The 19117-nt window shown below is 45.7% G+C and overlaps 1 protein-coding gene across 15 annotated transcripts in view; it reads right to left on the reverse strand.

The window, feature by feature from the left end:
• The window catches only part of GTF2I (general transcription factor IIi), an 87898-nt gene extending 69367 nt beyond the window's left edge, over nt 1–18531 (reverse strand). For 12 of the 15 annotated variants that reach the window (XM_064166229.1, XM_064166227.1, XM_064166217.1 and 9 more), the window contains exon 1: nt 2104–2165. In XM_064166229.1, the coding sequence (XP_064022299.1) occupies nt 2104–2150 (47 nt within the window). In that variant the 5' untranslated portion in view covers nt 2151–2165. Of the gene's footprint in view, nt 1–2103; nt 2166–4255; nt 4356–6731; nt 6751–13677; nt 13696–18320 lie in introns of those variants that run through there. The other 3 variants (XM_064166220.1, XM_064166222.1, XM_064166221.1) reach the window with 3 other exon arrangements.
• Nucleotides 18532–19117: the final 586 nt, after the last annotated feature.

The following is a 19117-nucleotide window of genomic DNA, read 5'->3' on the forward strand; positions in this document are numbered from 1 at the left end:
ATTAGATACAATTACATACAAATTAAAAGTAACACAGAAACACAATACTCCTTGCAGAAACAAAGTCCCTAGGAGGGCTCCCAACCCAAATCCCCTTTCCCCTCCCTCTTTCCCTCCCTCCAGAAATAACCAAATCAACCCATGTATACCTGGTGATATGTCAAAAAAAACCCTAATAAGGAAGTTAGAGGAAAAAGGGGTTAGGCGGATTAGAGAGTTAAAAGCAGAGTCAGCCACAGAGACCAGACTGCCAGAAAGAAAAGCACAGCCCAAAGTGAGAGCTGAGCACGTGTGTGTGTGAAGTCCCTGTCTTATCTGTGTTTTGACTAGTTGTGTTTCTCAGCAGAAGAATGAGTGATATAAGGCACATGTTGGGTTTTTTTTCTTTCTCTTCATAGCTAAGGATTTAATTTCTCTCAGTAAAATATTTAAGTTAGTCTCCAACCAGCACAATATGTTTGCAACTCCAAGAGTTTAGACAAACATACCAGCACTAATGTGCAAATGGCAAATCATAGTTATGAAGCAAGCATTAGAACAATCCCTCCCCTCTAATCACCACGGCCTAGCTCCAAATAAACTACCACCCTGCCCCAATATATGGCCTCAGAGACTACAGCATCAGTAAGCAGAATGCGACATCTTTATTTTCCTGTTCTTCAACTGCAGGATTAACTTCAAAGCTAAGCAGTCCTGAATTTCAGCAGAGAGGCAAAAGAGATTTAAACCTATTTTCTGTACAGTCTTCAGGAGACTTTCAACTTATTTAATACATAAGTAAAAAAATCAGGACTTGTTTATGCTCCTGCTGGCAGAATCATCTGTAAAGAATGAATATATTGAGACTGAAGTTCCAGCAGCTGCTAAAAGTACCTTTCTCTATTGGTGTGTTGCAAATTGCTATGCTTACACATATCTAAAGCAATAACCTGGATGCCTGGAGGAAGAGAGAACTGGTGGAGATTTAGCTGTTACAACTGCATGTGCAGGTCTGGAGAAAAATCACTTCAGAAGACAGGTCAGATAAATGAGACATTTCACAATAGGTCAATCAGACAGCTTGCTGCTCCTCTAGAAACTGGACATGCAACGTGGCTCAAGTTTTCAGAGGCAATCTGTACCCCACTAGATATGCAGACAAGTCAGGGCAACACAAATAACCACTGTGTGTGGTAATCTCTGCTTACAGTGGGGAAAACAGCACTGTGTTCTTTTGATAGGACTTGAAACTCAAAACCACAGCAGGTAGCAACACCACAAGCAACATCCAGTAGCTTTCTGGCTCAGAAACTGGGACTGTAAGGGACCCTGAAACTTAGGCATGAGTTTAGAGCAGCCTGTCTGAAGAGCAGTTACTGATCCCAAGAATAGAAAGAGATCTCCCTGGATACACAGGTGCAAACATTCCAGGAAGGAGAACTGCATGGTACAGAGAGATGGTACATTCCATCCTCCACTGCCAATGAACTGTGTAACTGCTGTACAAAAAGATGGCTCATATCTGCTGCCTCAGCATCAGTGAAGAAAAGGTGAACTTTAGGTGAATTTTGCTCGCTATAATGTCATTATAATACAAAAAACCACTCCTGGTCATAAGCTACCTGCCTCCAAGGCAGACCACGCATCAGACACTCCTCTCTGGGCATGCGTAAAGCCTGCTGGAGAAAGGCAGGGATTGGCAGAGATTCATGGGCAGGGTGCGTTGCCAAGCACGACAAGAGAGCTTCTTAGCAACAGGAGCTTCGGAAGCTTTCCCTGCTACAGATCAAAAGATAACTTCCAGATCAGTTAATATGAGTTATTATTAGATATAAATCCTTCAGTTTAACTGAAAAGATGAATATTTGCCCAAGTGAAATCTTGTAACTATGACCAGAGCCTTGCAAAGCACACTGGTAGAGTAGTGAGGATGTAGCATTTAGCTGTTCCTGCCTGTGGTTTAATCCTAGCTGGTAACTAACCTCATCTGCTCACATGCTCCCCACTGCAGGGATGGGGGAGAGAATCAGCAAAAGTGATAAAACTTGGGGATGAGATAAAGGTGGTGTAAGAGGTAAAGCAAAAGCCACACATGCAAGCAAAGCAAAACAAGAATTAGTTCACCATCTCCTCTTGGCAGACAGGTTAGCTCCAGGAAAGCCAGGCTCCATCAGGCAAAATGGAGACTTGGGAAGACAAACACCACCACTCTGAATGTCCCTCCCTTTCTTCTTCTTCCCCCAGCTTTCTATGTTGAGCATGACACCTTTCATTTAGTATGGAATACTCCTTTGGTCAATTGCAGTCAGCTGCCCTAACTGTGTTCCATATCCCAACTTCTTGTGCATCCCTCAGCTTACTCACTGGGGGAGTGGAGCAGAAAAGTCCTTGACCCTGTGCAAGCACTGCTCAGTGATAATGAAAATATCCTTGTGTTACCAGCACAAATTAACTCTATCCCAGCCAAAAGCAGCATGCTGCCTGATGAGAATGGCACCACAACAGAGGGCTAAAAAAACCTCTGGATTTTCCTTTTACAATGAGAAAAATTAGAGACCAAACCTAGCACCTCTTCAGTAACCCAAATCAAACCAACACATTACCTCACTCCACATGTTTCTTGATGGCTTCTACTTTTAAGAACCAGAAGCCAGAAATACAAAGTGCAAGAGAGAATAAACCCACAAAACACAGTTACTTTCCATCTGCTCAGTACTCATACAGGGGCAGACATGCCAATCTTGATAAACCAGTATTAAATACTCTCTGCAGTAATTTGCTTGTCAGACACACAAAAAGCAAAACTAAACAAAATAATTAAACTTGTGGTGATTTTTCACCACACTTACTCAGAATTTGGAAGTTAAAATGAAAAAAATATTAACAAAAAGTAATAGGACAACCTAAATATAAAAGTAAATTAAATATAAAGGGTAATAAACATGCACATACACATAATCCAACAATAGCTCAGACTCCCCTGGACAAAGCCCAGAAGGCTGCTGCCAGCTAATGAATATTATATCTCTTGTCATCCCTGACAGTGTTTGTTGTGGAAGGCCTGAGCAGGCCAAAATAGGCTTATACATGTCCTGGCTTGCCCAGACATGTTTTTTCTGCTCTCCCTCCTTCTGTTTTGTGTAGAAGCAAGCACAAGAAAGAGGACAAAGAACCACTTTGTCCTCTAAAGACTCCAGCCTGCCCAGACTTGTTTTTATCCTGTGGAAAACAAGAAGCTTGTGCATGCCGTGTGCAAGGCCTATGCTTTTCCCAATTTTGGATAAAGCAAACCTATGGCTTCACCTAATATGGTCAAGCTTGGCAAACTGCCATTCTGATTGGCTACTCTGTGTCCAAAGGCCCATTAGTCTCAGGCTGTATTGATAAAAAGAGATGAGCAGGTAAACGCAGTGTGCTCTGCTGTTGTACTCATGCCTGCTGCTACTACTCTCTGCTTCTGGCAGCATTCTGCCTCAGTGTATCCTGAACTGTCTGGAAACTGCCTGCCTCAAGTTTACCAGGAACAGGCTCTAAATGCCTCCACACAATCAGCCTGCATAGCCAGCATGGCATTGTGCTAAGACTGCACATCACAAGACATCCTGCCAACACTTGAAAGTCTCCTGCAAAGACCCAAGTGCTGGAGACACACAGATCACTCAGAGGAGCAAAGATAAGGTCAGAGATTGTCTGCCTCCTTCCCCATCACTCTGGGAAGACTCAGTAGTCTCAGTGGTTGACAAGACAGTACCAGAATTCCCTGAAAACATGTGGCTTATGTCTGAAGCTGTAGCTAGCCCTGCTAGAGTAAATACTTAAAGCCGCTTGTAATTCACCAGTGCCTTCTGCCATAAGCAGAAAGGAGCTCCTTGTGTCCATCTAGTGGACAAGTGGTATACTGACCACAGGAACCTTCTCTTCCAGTTCCATTAATGTTTCTCTTTTTTGCTAGTTATTTCTAGAACTAGTTGTTCCTCTGTATAACCTTTCCATGACTGCGAGAAGAACCAGTTAGTATTAAAATTAGTGGTCAGGGGTGGCTAAAGTTCTGAATACCAAAATTAATAAACAACATTGATTTTGGAAAAATGTCATCTCACATGAATTATTTACCCCTCCATTACAGTGTCCTTACCATAACCTAAGCATAACAAAGAGGACAAGCAAGCCAGGCCAGAAGGAGAGAAAGGGGGAAATGAAGCAAGAAGAGCCAAGAACAAGCTGTGCTTCAGATTACATAGACATTCTGCAGACCAATGGAATGGGATAAAGATACCTTTAGTGTTTTCTTCAGCCCACTTTGGAGGTGTATGTATCCCTGGACTTCCAAATTTTCTGGAAATCTTCTATTTACAATTAAGACATTAGTCTTAAACCTGTAACAGATTTTGAAAAGAAAAGCTGTTACTTAAGCATATAAAAAATACATATGGAAAATTAAGGGGGGAAATTAAAGAATGTGTGTTTCTTGGAGAAGTTTGGAGGATTAAGTGTGCTGGTTTGAGGCTAATTGGAATATTTTAATGAGAGACATTAGATCATTAGGTGTGAAACAAAAATAATAGCGATGTCTAGCACTCGTTGGCTCTGCTCAGGGACATAAAAGCAAGAAACAGTAACAAAGTTTCTTGGTGTCTGTTTGGCTGCCATTTGCTTCACTATCTCTGCCTGAATTTGTGTAACCCAATCTAAGCATTTTCTTATAACTCCTTGTCAGGTTTCTGCATCTCACCCCTGCAGGTAAGCCCACTGAGACAAGGGAGGTGGTGGGAAAAAAAAGGGGAGTTAGTTTGGAGCCCTCCCAAGTGGTTCTGCTGTTAGGGGAGGGTTTTGAATTTCTGTATTACTTTTAACTTGTATACAGATGTAAATATATGTATGCTTGTAAATTTGTGCTACATTGTAAAATATAGCTACATCCTTAACTCCCATCCAGCTGAGTTAGTCTGGTGAAGCAGGGTGGGGGGGAACTCCCAAACCTATACAATAAGCAACAGCAGCACATCTCTGACACTGACAAAAAGAGAACTCTTGAGAACTCCAAAATACAGCTGTACACAAAATCGTGTGAGCCTCATCTTTACATATCACTGAGTATTTGCTGCTCCTAAGGGGGGAAAAAAAATCCATCTCCTGACAGAGCCCCATGGGTCAACCTTTGATATTTGGGGAGAAAAAAGTTCCTCTAACAGAGTACATGTCTTGGTCAAAACTGTGTGTTGTGGTTTGGGAGTTTGCACACACACACTAAATTAACCATACTAACTTAGACACCTCTAAGTTAAGAAATGAAGCTATATTTACAGCATGGCACAACTTCCATGCATATACATACAATATATACAGGTATTCACAACTATATGCAATTATATCCAAGTTAAAAGTAATACACAAATTCAAAAATCCCTCCCAAACAGCCAGACTGCCCAGAAGGGCTCCCAACCAACCTCTTCCTTCTCCACCCCACCCCTGATCTCAGAAACAACCAGATAATCTCTACGTAGCTCACGTGGTAAACCTGCAGAGCGATCTGAAGTGAGATCTCAAAAGCTGACAAGGAGGTTAGAGGAAACAAATATTAGATCAGGTTATACAGGTTTCATGCAAAGGAGTTAAAGCAAGATGCAACCAGACACACAGACCAAAGGACAAGAAATAAGAAGCAAGTGCCTGATCTTGTATTTTGACTAATTATGTCCCTCAGCAGAACAAATGAATGCTACAGACATCACCATTATTTTCTTCTCACAGCAGAACAAATGAGCCATACTGACACTTAGTGCCATGGTCTAGTTGACTGGCTGGGGCTGTGTGCTAGGTTGGACTGGATGATCCTGGAGGTCTCTTCCAACCTGGTTGATTCTATGATTCTAGGACATGACTATTGTTTTCTTTTCACAGCCAATGATCTAATTTCTCTTGATAAAATATTCCGATTAGCCTCAAACCAGCACACTGGGACAGAAGGTCTTTTAGCCCAAAGGAGTAAAATAGAAACACAAAGAACTGGAGGTTAAATAGAAATGCTATATACAAAAGTAAAAGCACAAAAGCTACAAAGGGACAAAGGATATATACATACAATCAGCCTCGGTCCAACTGGACCACGAAATCAGGCTTCAACCAGCCAGGTCTCTCCCCCTCCTCCTACTGAGCCCAACAAAGCCTTAATCAACCAAGCCTCTCTCCCCACCCCCAGCACTAGGCCAGCAGGCCTGAGATTAGGCCTCACTGCCCCTCCCCCACAGCAGGCATGGCAGGCCTCAGCTGCTCAGCTAGAAATAGCTTAGCAGCCAGGCACTCCCACACCCACCGAAGCAACAGCAGCAACCGCATGCTCGGAGGCACAGGCGAGAGGGAGAGAGAGCAGTGACATGGAGATCTGCTCCTTATTTAGGGAGATGCAGGACATGGGATGGTGGTAGTTTTACAGCACTCAGAACTGGGGCTTTACTCCCTAAAGACTAAATTACCACATTGTGATGGTTTGGGGGTTACCCCGCCCCTCCCACGCTTTGTATTTGCCCCAGCTAACTCAGACGGACCCTGGGAATATAGATGAAGCAATTTATTTACAGATAGCAGAATTTACAAGCAGCTATTTACAATATATATACAGTTATATACAATTATATACAGAAATATACAAAGGATAAACAATACAAAAGCACAACTCCCCTCCCAGAAACCTGAGTCCCCAGGAGGGGCTTTCAAACCACCCCAACACCTCCCCCCGGCCCTCTCAACTTTACCCCAGTTCTCAGGAAGAAAAGAGGTGCAGCCAAGAGGTTAGGGAGCAAGGTTAGTAGGAGCAAGGTTAATGAGATGTGACCAGGTCTAAGGCAAAAGCAAGAGAGAGAGACAAAATGGAGAAAAAGTCTTTCTTCTTCCCAGAGTTCTCAGTGAGACTGTGAGAGAAGTTGACATCAGTTGTTTTCATTTCACTGCCCGTTATCTAGTTCTGTTACCAAAACATTCCAGCTTGCTTCAAACTAGCACACACATTGCTCAGCACAGCTGAGCATAGCTCTATGCCATTCTCCTGTCATAAACAACAGGCATAAACTTAGGTTCATGCAAAAATAAGGCTTTTAATAGAGTTGCAAGAATCAAGCAATGTACAGGGCTGGGTGCACGGGGAGGCTCTGCTCTACCCTAACGCACAGCCTTTGTCTTCAGTTTTCTCTTTTTATACCCTATTCTATTACAGATTCATTGCTAATTCTAAGAAAAGGTTGGGTTTTCCTTATCAGTTTTAGGAATGGGAGGTGTTTCTTCCATGCATGGCTCTTTTTATCCAGTGGTCCCTCTGGTGGTCTTCAGTGATCAAGTAAAGGGTCTTCCTCAAGTGTCCTTTCCACGAACTCCAAACTCCTTTGTATTCCTCTGTTTGCTCATGCAAACAGGTTGTCTCTTCCACATGCCTCCCTCCTCCACCAATCTTTCTAGTTTCTAGTTACTTATTACTGTTATCTTAAGTCTATTGCACACCTTTGCGATGGTGGTGCAAGGAGGAATGCAGCTCTGTTCAAAATCCCCCCTCCTCCCTGTCTGTGACCTCTTGCCATGAATTGGTCAGATCAAACATATACTTCTCACAGCCCTAAGGTGACACTCAGCACCGTATACACAATCCCCAGCACATCTGCCCCAGACACCCCCAGAAATACATAGGGAATATACCACAGGAAAAAAAAAAAACAACATATATAAAACTCTCTTAAGCCTCAAACCTTAACTGAATCCTCTGCTTATCTTGCTTTTCCTATCTCACCCCTTTTGCCTCCTGCCAAAATCAGCTCCTAGTTAAGACAGCTGCCTTCAAGCCCCATGGCAGGATGCCAAATGCAGACTCTCCTGGGCTAACTGTGGTGGTCTTGCATCACACAGAATTTGGGATTTACCCCCCAAAAAGAGTAAATAACCAAGCTTGCTCAGAATTTGGAAGTTAAATGAAATGGCAAAGGTAGGCTAAGCATAAACTAAATACAAAAGTGAGCTAAATATAAAAGATAATAAACATATACATACATTGTATATATGTATGTACATGCACACATCCACACATTTGGATGCCTCCTTGTTGTGGAGGGCTGACAGGCCCAAAATAGGCTTATACCTGTTTACCCATCAAAGGACACGATAGACCTGGCACCATAAAGTCTGGCCTGCCCAGGGCCCAGGTTGTGTAAGCCCACGCACCTAGCGTATGGCTTACAGGGTGCAAGGCCTATGCTCTTCCCATATTTGGGGGGCCAGGCCTGTGGCCCTTGCCTATTATGGTATGCTTTGGTTAACTGCCGAGCTGATTGGTCATTCTGGTGGCCAAGGGGCCATTAATCTCAACCCACACCTGATAAATAGAAGATACACAGGTAAACAAAGTGCTTGCTTTTGCCTCACTGTGTGCTGTGATTTGCCTGTATTGCCTGCCTTTCTCTACAGAGCACAGTCTCCCGTGCAGCTGTGCACCCCATTGCACACCTGCTGCCTTACCACTGCCTGGTAAACTCCACTGCCGCGAGTTACCAGGAGCAGACCCTGGATTGTCTGCACGCGATCAGCCTGTGTGGTCAGCGTGACATCATGCTGAGACTGCACGACATCCTGCATCTAACCCTAACCTGCATCTAACCCTAACCCTAACCTGAAGGTCCTGCTTAGAGTCCAGAGAAGGGCGACGAGGCTGGGGAGAGGCCTCGAGCACAGCCCTACGAGGAGAGGCTGAGGGAGCTGGGATTGGTTAGTCTGGAGAAGAGGAGGCTCAGGGCAGACCTTATTGCTGTCTACAACTACCTGAGGGGTGGTTGTGGCCAGGAGGAGGTTGCTCTCTTCTCTCAGGTGGCCAGCACCAGAACGACAGGACACAGCCTCAAGCTACGCCAGGGGAAATTTAGGCTTGAGGTGAGGAGAAAGTTCTTCACTGAGAGAGTCATTGGACACTGGAATGGGCTGCCCGGGGAGGTGGTGGAGTCGCTGTCCCTGGAGCTGTTCAAGGCAGGACTGGACGTGGCACTTGGTGCCATGGTCTGGCCTTGAGCTCTGTGGTAAAGGCTTGGACTTGATGATCTGTGAGGTCTCTTCCAATCCTAATAATACTGTGATACTGTGATACACAGATCATCCAGAAGAAGCCAGGAGAACAAGGTCAGAGACTGCATTTTCCCCTGAAGCCAGGAGATCCCAACCACAGCGTCCAACAAGACAGAGTCCCCTGAAAGCATTTGGGCACTGTCTGGATTGTGGCTAGGCCCTATGAGTGGGTAACAATAATATGTGAGTAAATGCCTCTGTAATTCTCTACTGCCTTCTGCCACAAGCAGAAAGAGCTTGGGCCCATTTACTGGGCAAATGGCATACTGACCCTAGGAGGCATACTGACCGTGGGGATTCTCTCTCTGTTTATTGTTTAAATGCTTGCTAGATAACAATAGTTCTGTTTGGTGTTATTCCTAGAATGTCTTCCATAAATGTGTTAACAAACAAATATTAATATTAAAATTCAGTGGTTGGGGGTGGTGAGAGTTCAGAATATTAACATTAATAAGTTATATATGTTTATAAAATATCATCTTGCACCAGATAATTTCCCCTCCACAACACTCCTGCCTAGGGGTGCTTAAAGCCAGGCTGGAAGAGGCCTTTAGCAGCAAAGCCTAGGTGGGAAGTGTCTCTGCCCACGTCAAGGAGATTGTATTAGATGATCTCTAAGGTCTCTTCCAACCTAAACCATTCTATGATTCTATACATATAATCCAACAGCAGCTCAGATGCCCCTGTGCACCACAGCCTCATTGCCTTATCTCCCACTGCAATAACTTAACAGCTGGTGCAGAGTAAACCAAAAAGAAGTAACAGAAGGAAAAGAGGAGCAAGAGGGAGAGAACACACTGTGACTGCAGACTGTAGAAGGCTGCAGACCAATGGAATGGGATAAACATCTCTCTTATGTTGTGCTCAGCCCCTCTTGGGGACGTACATCCCCCTGGACTCTTGAGATCTCTGGAAAACTTGATTTACAATTAGGACCCCAGTCCTAGCCTGTAAGAGTTAACACAGCCGACTCTCACTAACCCTGCTCTCTGTACACAGTCGGGAGGGAAAGTAACACAAAATCTCCTCTGGGTTGAGATAGAGTTCAGCGAGATAAGGTGCACAATTACCTTAGTCTCCTTGCAGGAAAGCACAGCAAAATGCAGAGGGAGCAGCAGAAGCCAGCAACATATCCCCTCCCCCACACCTCCACTTGGCAGCCAGCAGAAAAGACCAACACCCCAGACCTGGAAAAGGAAAACAGCAACCGGAACAGGAAGCCTCCCATGTTACAAAATGAACTCCAAGCACCGTAATACATTGCTCCAGACCACCCTTTCGTTGTGAAGCTGTGAAGGAGGGCAGCACAATACTGAGCAGCAGCAGCAGGTTAAACTCAATCCATGGCATTGTCCACCCCTTACTCTATACCATCTACGTCACACCCAGCAGCAATTAACATCAAAGGACATCCATCATACATCATTCACTGTCCATTCTCACTCAGAATGAGATTGCTTTGCACTGTACAGGAGACTCCTCCCTGCAGATGCCCTGGAGCTCCACCCTGTTCCAGTACAGTCTGAATCAAATAGTGGGGCTGTGTTTCCACCCTTGGGGCAGTCAATTCCAGTGATGCCTTCCACCTCTCCAACAAAAAGCAAACTGTGGCTTGCATTCCAGTAGGTCTGCTTCCAACATATCCAGGTGTTTGCAACTCCTCTGTTGCACCAGAAATATAGATGGGTTCCATACCCAGGATACGTCTGTATATATATATGTATATATATGTTTCCCCCCAAACACCGAGTTCTGACAGACCCTAAGTAAAGGGCTAGCAAATGGCAGAGGCTTGCTAGAACCTGATAAAGATCAGCTTAACATGCCCAGACATAAGCTGGCTCTCTGGGTCTCTGACTAATTAAGAAACTGACCACAGAACAATTTTCAGAGCATAAATGGAGTCCTGCTATGGATAGATTTGAGCTCTTTCCACACAGAACCATCAGGCAGTCAAATCCTCTCTTACAATCATAGAATCAACCAGATTGGAAGAGATCTCCAAGATCATCCAGTCCAACCTATCACCCAGCCCTCTCCAAACAACTAGACTATGGCACTAAGTGCCTCATCCAGTCTTTTCTTGAACATCTCCAGGGACATTAATTCCACCACCTCCTTGGACAGCCCATTCCAATGCAAATCACTCCTTCTGTGAAGAACTTCCTCCTATCATCCATCCTTAACCTGCCCTGGCACAGCTTGAGACTTGAGGAGGCTGTTGCTGTTTGCTTATGGGTGCCTCCAAGATAGTCTCTTAATCCTCTGATGTTCTTCATCAGTCTGTTTGCTGTGGCTGACCCTAAGAGAGGTGTGGACTCATTAACTGTTTAGAAGATCTCAGTTCTTTCTTATCTTCAAGAAAGCTGATTAATTCACAATTGATCACGTTTCCTTCTATCATTCCTCACCTCCTTATCTGAGGCCTACAAAGATGGTCTCTCCTCCCAGCTGTATTCTGTGCTACCTTAAAGAAACAATCTAACAACGATGCTGCAGTGCTCCAGTTATTTCAGTGGCCTATTCCATTTCATATTTATAAAGCCTGTATTTGTTCCATTAACCTATTTTACACCACTTTCGACTTACAACCCTATTACCTCCCCCTGAAAATGAATAAAAACCCTTCTGAAGCACAACAGAGTCGCCCTGAAGAAGCCTTAACATCCCAGAGAGGCTCTGCCTCTCTCCTCCACACACACCCTTGAAAGCACCTCTTTTGCCTTGTTTCTCAGCCTCTCTGGAGCAGCAGGGCAGCCAGTTCAGGACAAGTGCACATCACAACAAAGTCTCTCTTCTTGCTCCCCTGCTCACTAAAATTCAAGTGTGTTTCTCTCCCTAACCTGAAGCTGTATTGCTCTCTAGTCTGAGTGTGATGGTTTGGGTGTTCCCTGCCCCCACCCACTTTATAAATCACCCATACTAGCCTCAGTTGGCTCTGGAAATATGAATGAACCTATTTATTTACAACTTAGCACAATATACAAGCAGATATTTACAGCATATACAGTTGTAGACAGAAATAGACAAGGTAAAAGGTGATACAGAAACACAGCTCCCCTCCCAGAAACCTGAGTCCCCAGGAGGGGCTCTCAACCACCCCTCACCTTCCTCCTGCCCCTCTCAAACTTACCCCAGTCCCAAGGAAGAACAGAGGTTTGGCCAAGAGGTTAAGAAGCAAAGTGGGTTAGGCCAAATGGAGGTTAGGGAGTAAGATGTTGCTCAGCCAGCCCAGCGAGAGAAAATGGCGAGAGTGTTATCTAATGTTTTCATTTCTTGTTCAGCAAGGCTCTGAGGGAAGTGGACGTCACCACTGTTTTCCTTTCACAGCCTATGACTTAGTTCTTCTCTCCAGAACTTTCTACTCTGCTTCAAACTAGCACATCTGAGGCACCAGGAACTCATCGGTTTCAAGAGGCTGAGGAGCAGGTACCCTGGCACACACACTCTTGCCACTCACATCCAATGCCTTTGCATTCAACATGGCAGCTGGGCTGATGGCTGTCACCATTTCACCCAGTTCCCACGGCAGGGATTTAACTGGCAGCAGCAGAATCAACGAGCCTAACAGAACACACCTGTCACACCACACATGACCACACCGCCCACTGTAATCAGTGACACAACTGGTGCAACCACACCACTCTGCCATAGGATCTCACTGGAAAGCAACAGGCTGCCCCAAATCCCTGCTCACTGATTTAAGCTTTGTTTGTCTCCAAGGGCAGCTGAGCAACCAAGGGCATTTAGGAGAGGAAGGTCCCCTAACAAACACATCTCCCTGGGGAAACACACAGTGCTCAGCACACCAAATAGCACCAAGACACCACAAGATGTGGTGGGTTATAAATTACTACCACCAAATAAAATCATCATACTAGCTCAGAAGCAAGTGGAGCTATATATTTACATACAACACAATGCACATGTAAAAAATGTATTTACAATTATTTACCATTTAGAAATAAGACAAAACTCCCCCCCTGGACAAAGCCCAGAAGAGGTTGACTGTCACCTTCTCCCCCAAGAGAGAAAATCAGAAAGGCCCCAGATGTTATCTACTCATCATCAAGGTTAGTGCAGAAGTCACTCGGAGGAGAAAAGCAAAGGGTGAGAGAGAGAAGCAGAAGGCAGAGAGGCAAAGGGGAGGAAATTATTTATACAGCAGACTTTTACCCTAAACAGAAAATGAATGGAATGGTAGAGACTTAGTAGTTGTTGTTCTTCTGTATCCAATACAGTCCTTTATTTATAGTTTCGAATAAAGCTAGAGGGTTAACTCTAAAACTACCACCCAAGGTCACACCAAAGCAGCAGCATTTTTGCTGGGAACAGGAAATATGGTTCATTACTGCAATGGGCTTGCACCACATGGAATTTGGGATTTACCCCCTCCAAAGGTAAATTATTGCTCTTGCTCAGAATTTGGAAGTAAAATTAAACTGCTATTTACAAAAATAGGCTAAATATAAAAGGCAATAAACATACTCAAATACATAAATACACATACAAGTAGGCGACAGCCCAGCTCTGCTTGGACAAAGCCTTGGGCTGTTGCCAGCTAACACAGTATTATCTCTCCTCGCTCCCAGTCACTGTTCTTACCAATAATCCAAACAACGGTGAGGAGGACAAGCAGGCAAGGCCAGAAGGAGAGAAAGGGGGGAAAGGAAGCAAGAAGAAAGCCAAGAACAAGCTGCACTTCGAGCTACGTAGAATTTTCATAGACCAATGGAATGGAATAAACATATCTCTCACGTTTTGTTCAGCCCCTTTGACGTGGCTTAGGAACTTCCCCTCCCCCTACTAATGGAATTTACCAGACTAGCTCAGACGGTTTGGAAGTAAGATGAAGCTATTATTTACAGCATGGAAAAATCTACAAGCATACATGGACAATATATTTACAAGTATTTACAAATAATACAGAAATTCAAACTCCCTCCCAGACAAAGAAAACTGCCCGGAAGGGCTCAAAGCCACTCCCCTCTTCCTCCCTGTTTTCCCAGACAAACAAAACAAGCAGCAAAGCTTACCTTGTTTCTCTGTTGGCCAAGATTAACAGAAAGATATTAGAGCAGAGTGAAGAGGAAGTGATTAGATCCAGCAGCGCAGACCAGACTGAGAAAGATTGTTTACATTTTAGCTTTTTATCCCTCTCGGCAAACCAATGAATGATACAGACCTCATCGTTATTTTCTTTTCACAACCAATGGTCTAATTTCTCTCACTAAAATATTCCAATCAGCCTCAAACCAGCACACCCTTAAAGAGTCCGCCCCTGGACACTCTGGAATTCTCTGGAAAACTTTTGTTTGCACTTTAGGACCCTGGTCCTAAACTGGTAACAATTACACACACAATTACACAATGTGAGACCCCTCTAAACCCAGTAATAATTAATTCTCACTTTTCTAGGCACTGTCATGATACTCAGCACTATATCATGACTCTTTAGTCAGCTTAAATGGCAGCTACCTTTACTACTCTTAAGAACCATTAAAAATGTAAATCACAATTCCAGCAACTTATGGTTTGGGTGTTCCCTGCCCCCCCACACTTTAGAAATCTAGACTCAGCCAGCTCTGGAAAGATGAATGAAGCTTATATTTACAGCTAGCACAATATACAAGCAGATATTTACAGTACATACAGTTATAGACAGAAATAGACAAGGTAAAAGGTAATACAGAAACACAGCTCCCCTCCCAGAAACCTGAGTCCCCAGAAAGGGCTCTCAACCACCCCTTACCTTCCCCCTACCCCTCTCAACCTTACCCCAATCCCAAGGAAGAACAGAGGTTTGGCCAGGGGGATTAGGAAGCAAAGTGGATTAGCCCAAAATGGAGGGTGAGGTTAGAGAGATGCAGCTCAGCCAGCAGCCCAAGCAAAAGTGATGCTGAGTGTGTTACCTATGTTTTGACTTATATTTTTATACATCTCAGTAAGCCTATGAGGGAAGAAGACACCACCCTTATTTTCCTTTTACAGCCTGTAATCTAGTTCTTCTCACCAAAACATTCTAGCCTGCTTCAAACTAGCACACAACTGTAGTTTTAAAAGCACCTCTGATTTCCCTCACTCATGAACCTGAGTCTGCATATGTGCTAGCCTGAAGCCCAAACCATCACAGCATAATGTTTGCAAAGAGATGTCTAAATCTGATCTTCACTATTCCTAAAGATTCCAACATACAATCACAAAAATCTTAGCTAAAACAAAAAAGCAGTATCTAACTACACCTGACAAGGCAACTGTACAGAAGTGAACACAATACCCAGGCTGGAAAAGTTAAGAAACCATTAGTTTAAACCTCCACTTCTGTATCACAGCCAGACAGACCCTAGGATCAATTCACTGAGGTTTTTAAGTACAGTGTCCCACTGCAGTACCCAGGCATTCCTGAAATACAGAGAAACCATGTCAGCAAAATGAAATATTAATCATAACAGTCCTGACCAACTGATAATTTCTCTCTTTACCAGTGTAATTATATTTACTTAGCCAACATGATGATCACGTTGAGTAACAATTACTTTAGTCCTGTGTGTCCATCAACACTTACATACAATATTTGAGAAGTGAATTAGTCTAAGCTCTATTGGCATTTATTTAATTGCAACAAAACTGGTGCTGGCACATTTTCCAGAGTGAGAAATTGTTGTCCTTGCTATTGTGAGCTGCTCCTTTAGATTTCTGCTGCAATGGTCAAATCAATTTGAGCCTTTTGTTTGCTGTAAGGGCAAAAGAAATCCTGTGCAATTCCTCTGGGGGGTTGAACAAAGTAGTAGACTGCCACTAAACACCCATTTGTGTTCTAACACCTTGGAAAAAAAAAGCAAACATTCAGTCAGTACATAGCCAGTGTCTGAAGCACACACTGTGCATGGTAGCTTCACACAGTCATATCTGCACCAGTGTACTGCTACCCACCACAGCACACGTCAAAAGAGCTGGGAAACTCATCACCACGTCATTCTCTCAGTCACACAGTTCCCTCTGCATCTCCCTCCCTTGGTCCCGTGTGGTGCTTTTGCACCACACAGAATTTGGGTTTACTCCCAAAAAGTAAACCACCACACTTGCTCAGAATTTGGAAATCAAATGAATTTACAAAAGTAGGCTAAATATAAAAGCTACAGAGATATACATATAGAATATGTTCTGTATACACATACAACTAGACAATAGCCCAAACACCACTAAACACCTCCTAGTACAAAGTCCAGGGCCTGCTGGCAGTCAACACAGTATCATCTCTCCTCGCTGCCTGTAGTGTTCTTGCCATAACCCAAACAATGGTCAGCACAAGAATGAAGCAAAGTTCAGAGGAGCAAGGAAGGAAAACAGGAACACACTGTAATTTCAGACTTCATAGATTTTTTCAGACCAATGGAATAGGATAAACTACCTCTTTTTTTCAGCTCCTTTGAGAGTCTACCCACCTGGATGGACTCTCTCAAATCCTCTGGAAAACTTTTCTTTACAATTTAGGACCCTAGTCCTAAACTCTTAACACCTGTACACACTGGCAACAACTCAGCTATACAGTCTGCCTATAAGGGGCTGGTCACACCCATGTAATAGTCACCATAGAGATGTTTCTCATCAAAGCTTTGGCAAAAGAAGCCTGCAGATGAAGAACTCAAAACACAGCAGGTAGTAGCCAAGAAACCATGACCACTAAAAACACCACGATCCTGGTGGTCCTCTCCAACCATAGAGATTCGATGTTGTGATGAGGGATATGGTTTAGTCAAGGACTTGTCAGTGTGAAACTAATGACTGGACTCAATGACCTTGAAGGTCTTTTCCAGTCTAAGAAATTCTGTGATTCTGTGACCACTAAGCCTACTGTTGTGAACCCAAGTGAGGCATGCAATGATACACCTCCTGACAGGTGGATGGTTTTATGGTGATCTTCAGTAACTATCAGGATGACAGACTTCTGTAACCTCTCCTTCCTGCTGGCCATGCTGCTGCACACAAATCCACCTTTGCTGAATCCTGCCCGAAGCAACCACTGTATGAAGCCTCTCTTGGCTCTCTACTGGGCCCTCCTGCCTTAACACTCTTGTTTTCCTAGGCAATCTGCTCCCCTTCACAGTCACACTGCAGATTTGCCCCAGCAGGGTGGGACTGAGGCACTAAACTGAATTCAGCTGTGTCACAAACCAGAAAAATCACTCCCCTACTCCTGCTGGCCACACCTTGTGTATTGGGTTGTTTGGGGCCCCTCATTACAGGAAAGACATGGAAGTCTCTGGAGCACGTCCAGACAAAGTTAATGAAGCTCACACGAGGAGCAGCTGAGGGAGCTAGGGTTGTTCAGCCTGGAGAAAAGGAGGCTGAGGGAAGACCTTCTCACTTTACAACTACTTGGAAAGAGGCTACAACCAAGTGGAGGTCACTCTGTTCCTCACAATAGGAGGAAAGGAAATAGCCTCAAGCTGCATCAGGGGAGGTTTTGGTCAGGTATTAGAAGCTTCTTCACTGAAAGGGCACTCAGACACTAGAACAGGCTGCCTAAAAAGGTGCTTGAATCTCCAGCCCTGGAGATGTTTAAAAGAGGCAGAGATGTGGTGCTGAAGATCATGGTTTAGCACCAGACTTGGTAGAGTTAGACAGTGGTTGAGCTCGATGAGCCTGAAGGTCTTTTCCAACCGAACCAACTCTGGGATTCTACGAATCGCTCTGTGGAGCTGCACGTGTTCCTCATCTAAGACGCCTCTGCGCTCCATCCCCAGTGCCCGGCTCTACCCCAGATGCTGCTGTTCCAGGGCAGGAGCTCAGCGCTAAGCCCTCGCTCACCCCTGCACTGCCTGCTCCTCTCCCCACCTGCCACCTAGGCTCCGCTGGGGTCGCGGCCGCAGGCCTGTCCCTCCGGTCTGTACTTCCTTCGCATGCTCCGCCCCTGCCTGCTTTCGGCCAATCGCAGCCCCCAGGCACAGGACTGCCGCCAAGCGCGCCGCGCCGCCAGCCAATGGGAGAGGGACGCGGGGCAGAGCTCCCTCCTCCCGGCGGAAGGAGGGGGGGGCGCCGGGTGGCCTCCCCCAGCTCGGCCTCAGGGAAGCGGCGGCCCCGGCCGCGGCACCAGGCCCGGACCCCCCGCGCCCGGCAAGCTGCAGCAGCTCCCCGGGCTGGGGGCTGCGGTCTCCCTGGCGCTCCACAGGAAAATCTCTCCTTAGAGAGCCCCGGGGCCACCACCCCGCGACCCGGCGAGGTCCTGCTCCCGCACTTCCACTTACCTGCCGCTGGCCCGATCCTGGTGGCTGAAGGCGAAACGGTGCCGCCGGCCTGCGGGGAAAGGCCGGCGACGGCGGAGCCTCGCCAGCGGGAGGCGGCTTACCCCACGGCCTCTTGGCGGCTGGTGGGGCGGCGGGCCCAGGCGCCACAGGGCCCCGATTCTCCCCTCACGGTCTCAGGCTGAAGCCGGCGAGGCGCGGGGGAGGTTTTGTTCGCGGAGCCGCGGCCGCGCAGGCGCAGCGCCGTGGGGGCCGCCGGGAACTGGAGTCCGCTGGCCGGGCTGGGCGGCGGGCTGCGGCTGCTGCCGTGCTGCGCTGCGCGGCAGGAGGGCTGAGCTGGGGCGGTGCAGGCGAGGGGGCAAGGGTAGAAGGTAGCTGTGCAGGGAACGATCCTCCTTCCGCCGTCGGACTGTTCTTTTCCTGCGGCCTGGCCCGGGAAAGCGAGGAGAGAGCTCCCAGCGCCGAGCTCCGAAACTCCCTCTGCATGTCCTGGCAGCGTTGCTGGACGGTGCAGAGGCCTTGTCTGTGCAGCCCCACTGTCACCTTAGAAGGCAGGCTTTGTGGTGGTTCTGTTACTGAGTTTACATTCCTCAATCTCGCGTTTTGAAAGGCTTCACCCTCACCTTTCAAAACCAAGTGTTTGTTTCCCCTGAGCTCATTCTGTTTTGAAACATCCAGGAAGATTCTTATAAGCCATAAAATCATTTTCCTGCATATTTTGGAGCTTTTTCTTCAGTTAGTAATATAAGACCATAACTCCCTCAGTTTAAGCATGTGAGAGCCATGGGAGAGGGGGTTTG

This window comes from Pogoniulus pusillus, chromosome 27 (genome assembly GCF_015220805.1).
Source record: "Pogoniulus pusillus isolate bPogPus1 chromosome 27, bPogPus1.pri, whole genome shotgun sequence".
Classification (NCBI taxonomy): Eukaryota; Metazoa; Chordata; class Aves; order Piciformes; family Lybiidae; genus Pogoniulus; species Pogoniulus pusillus.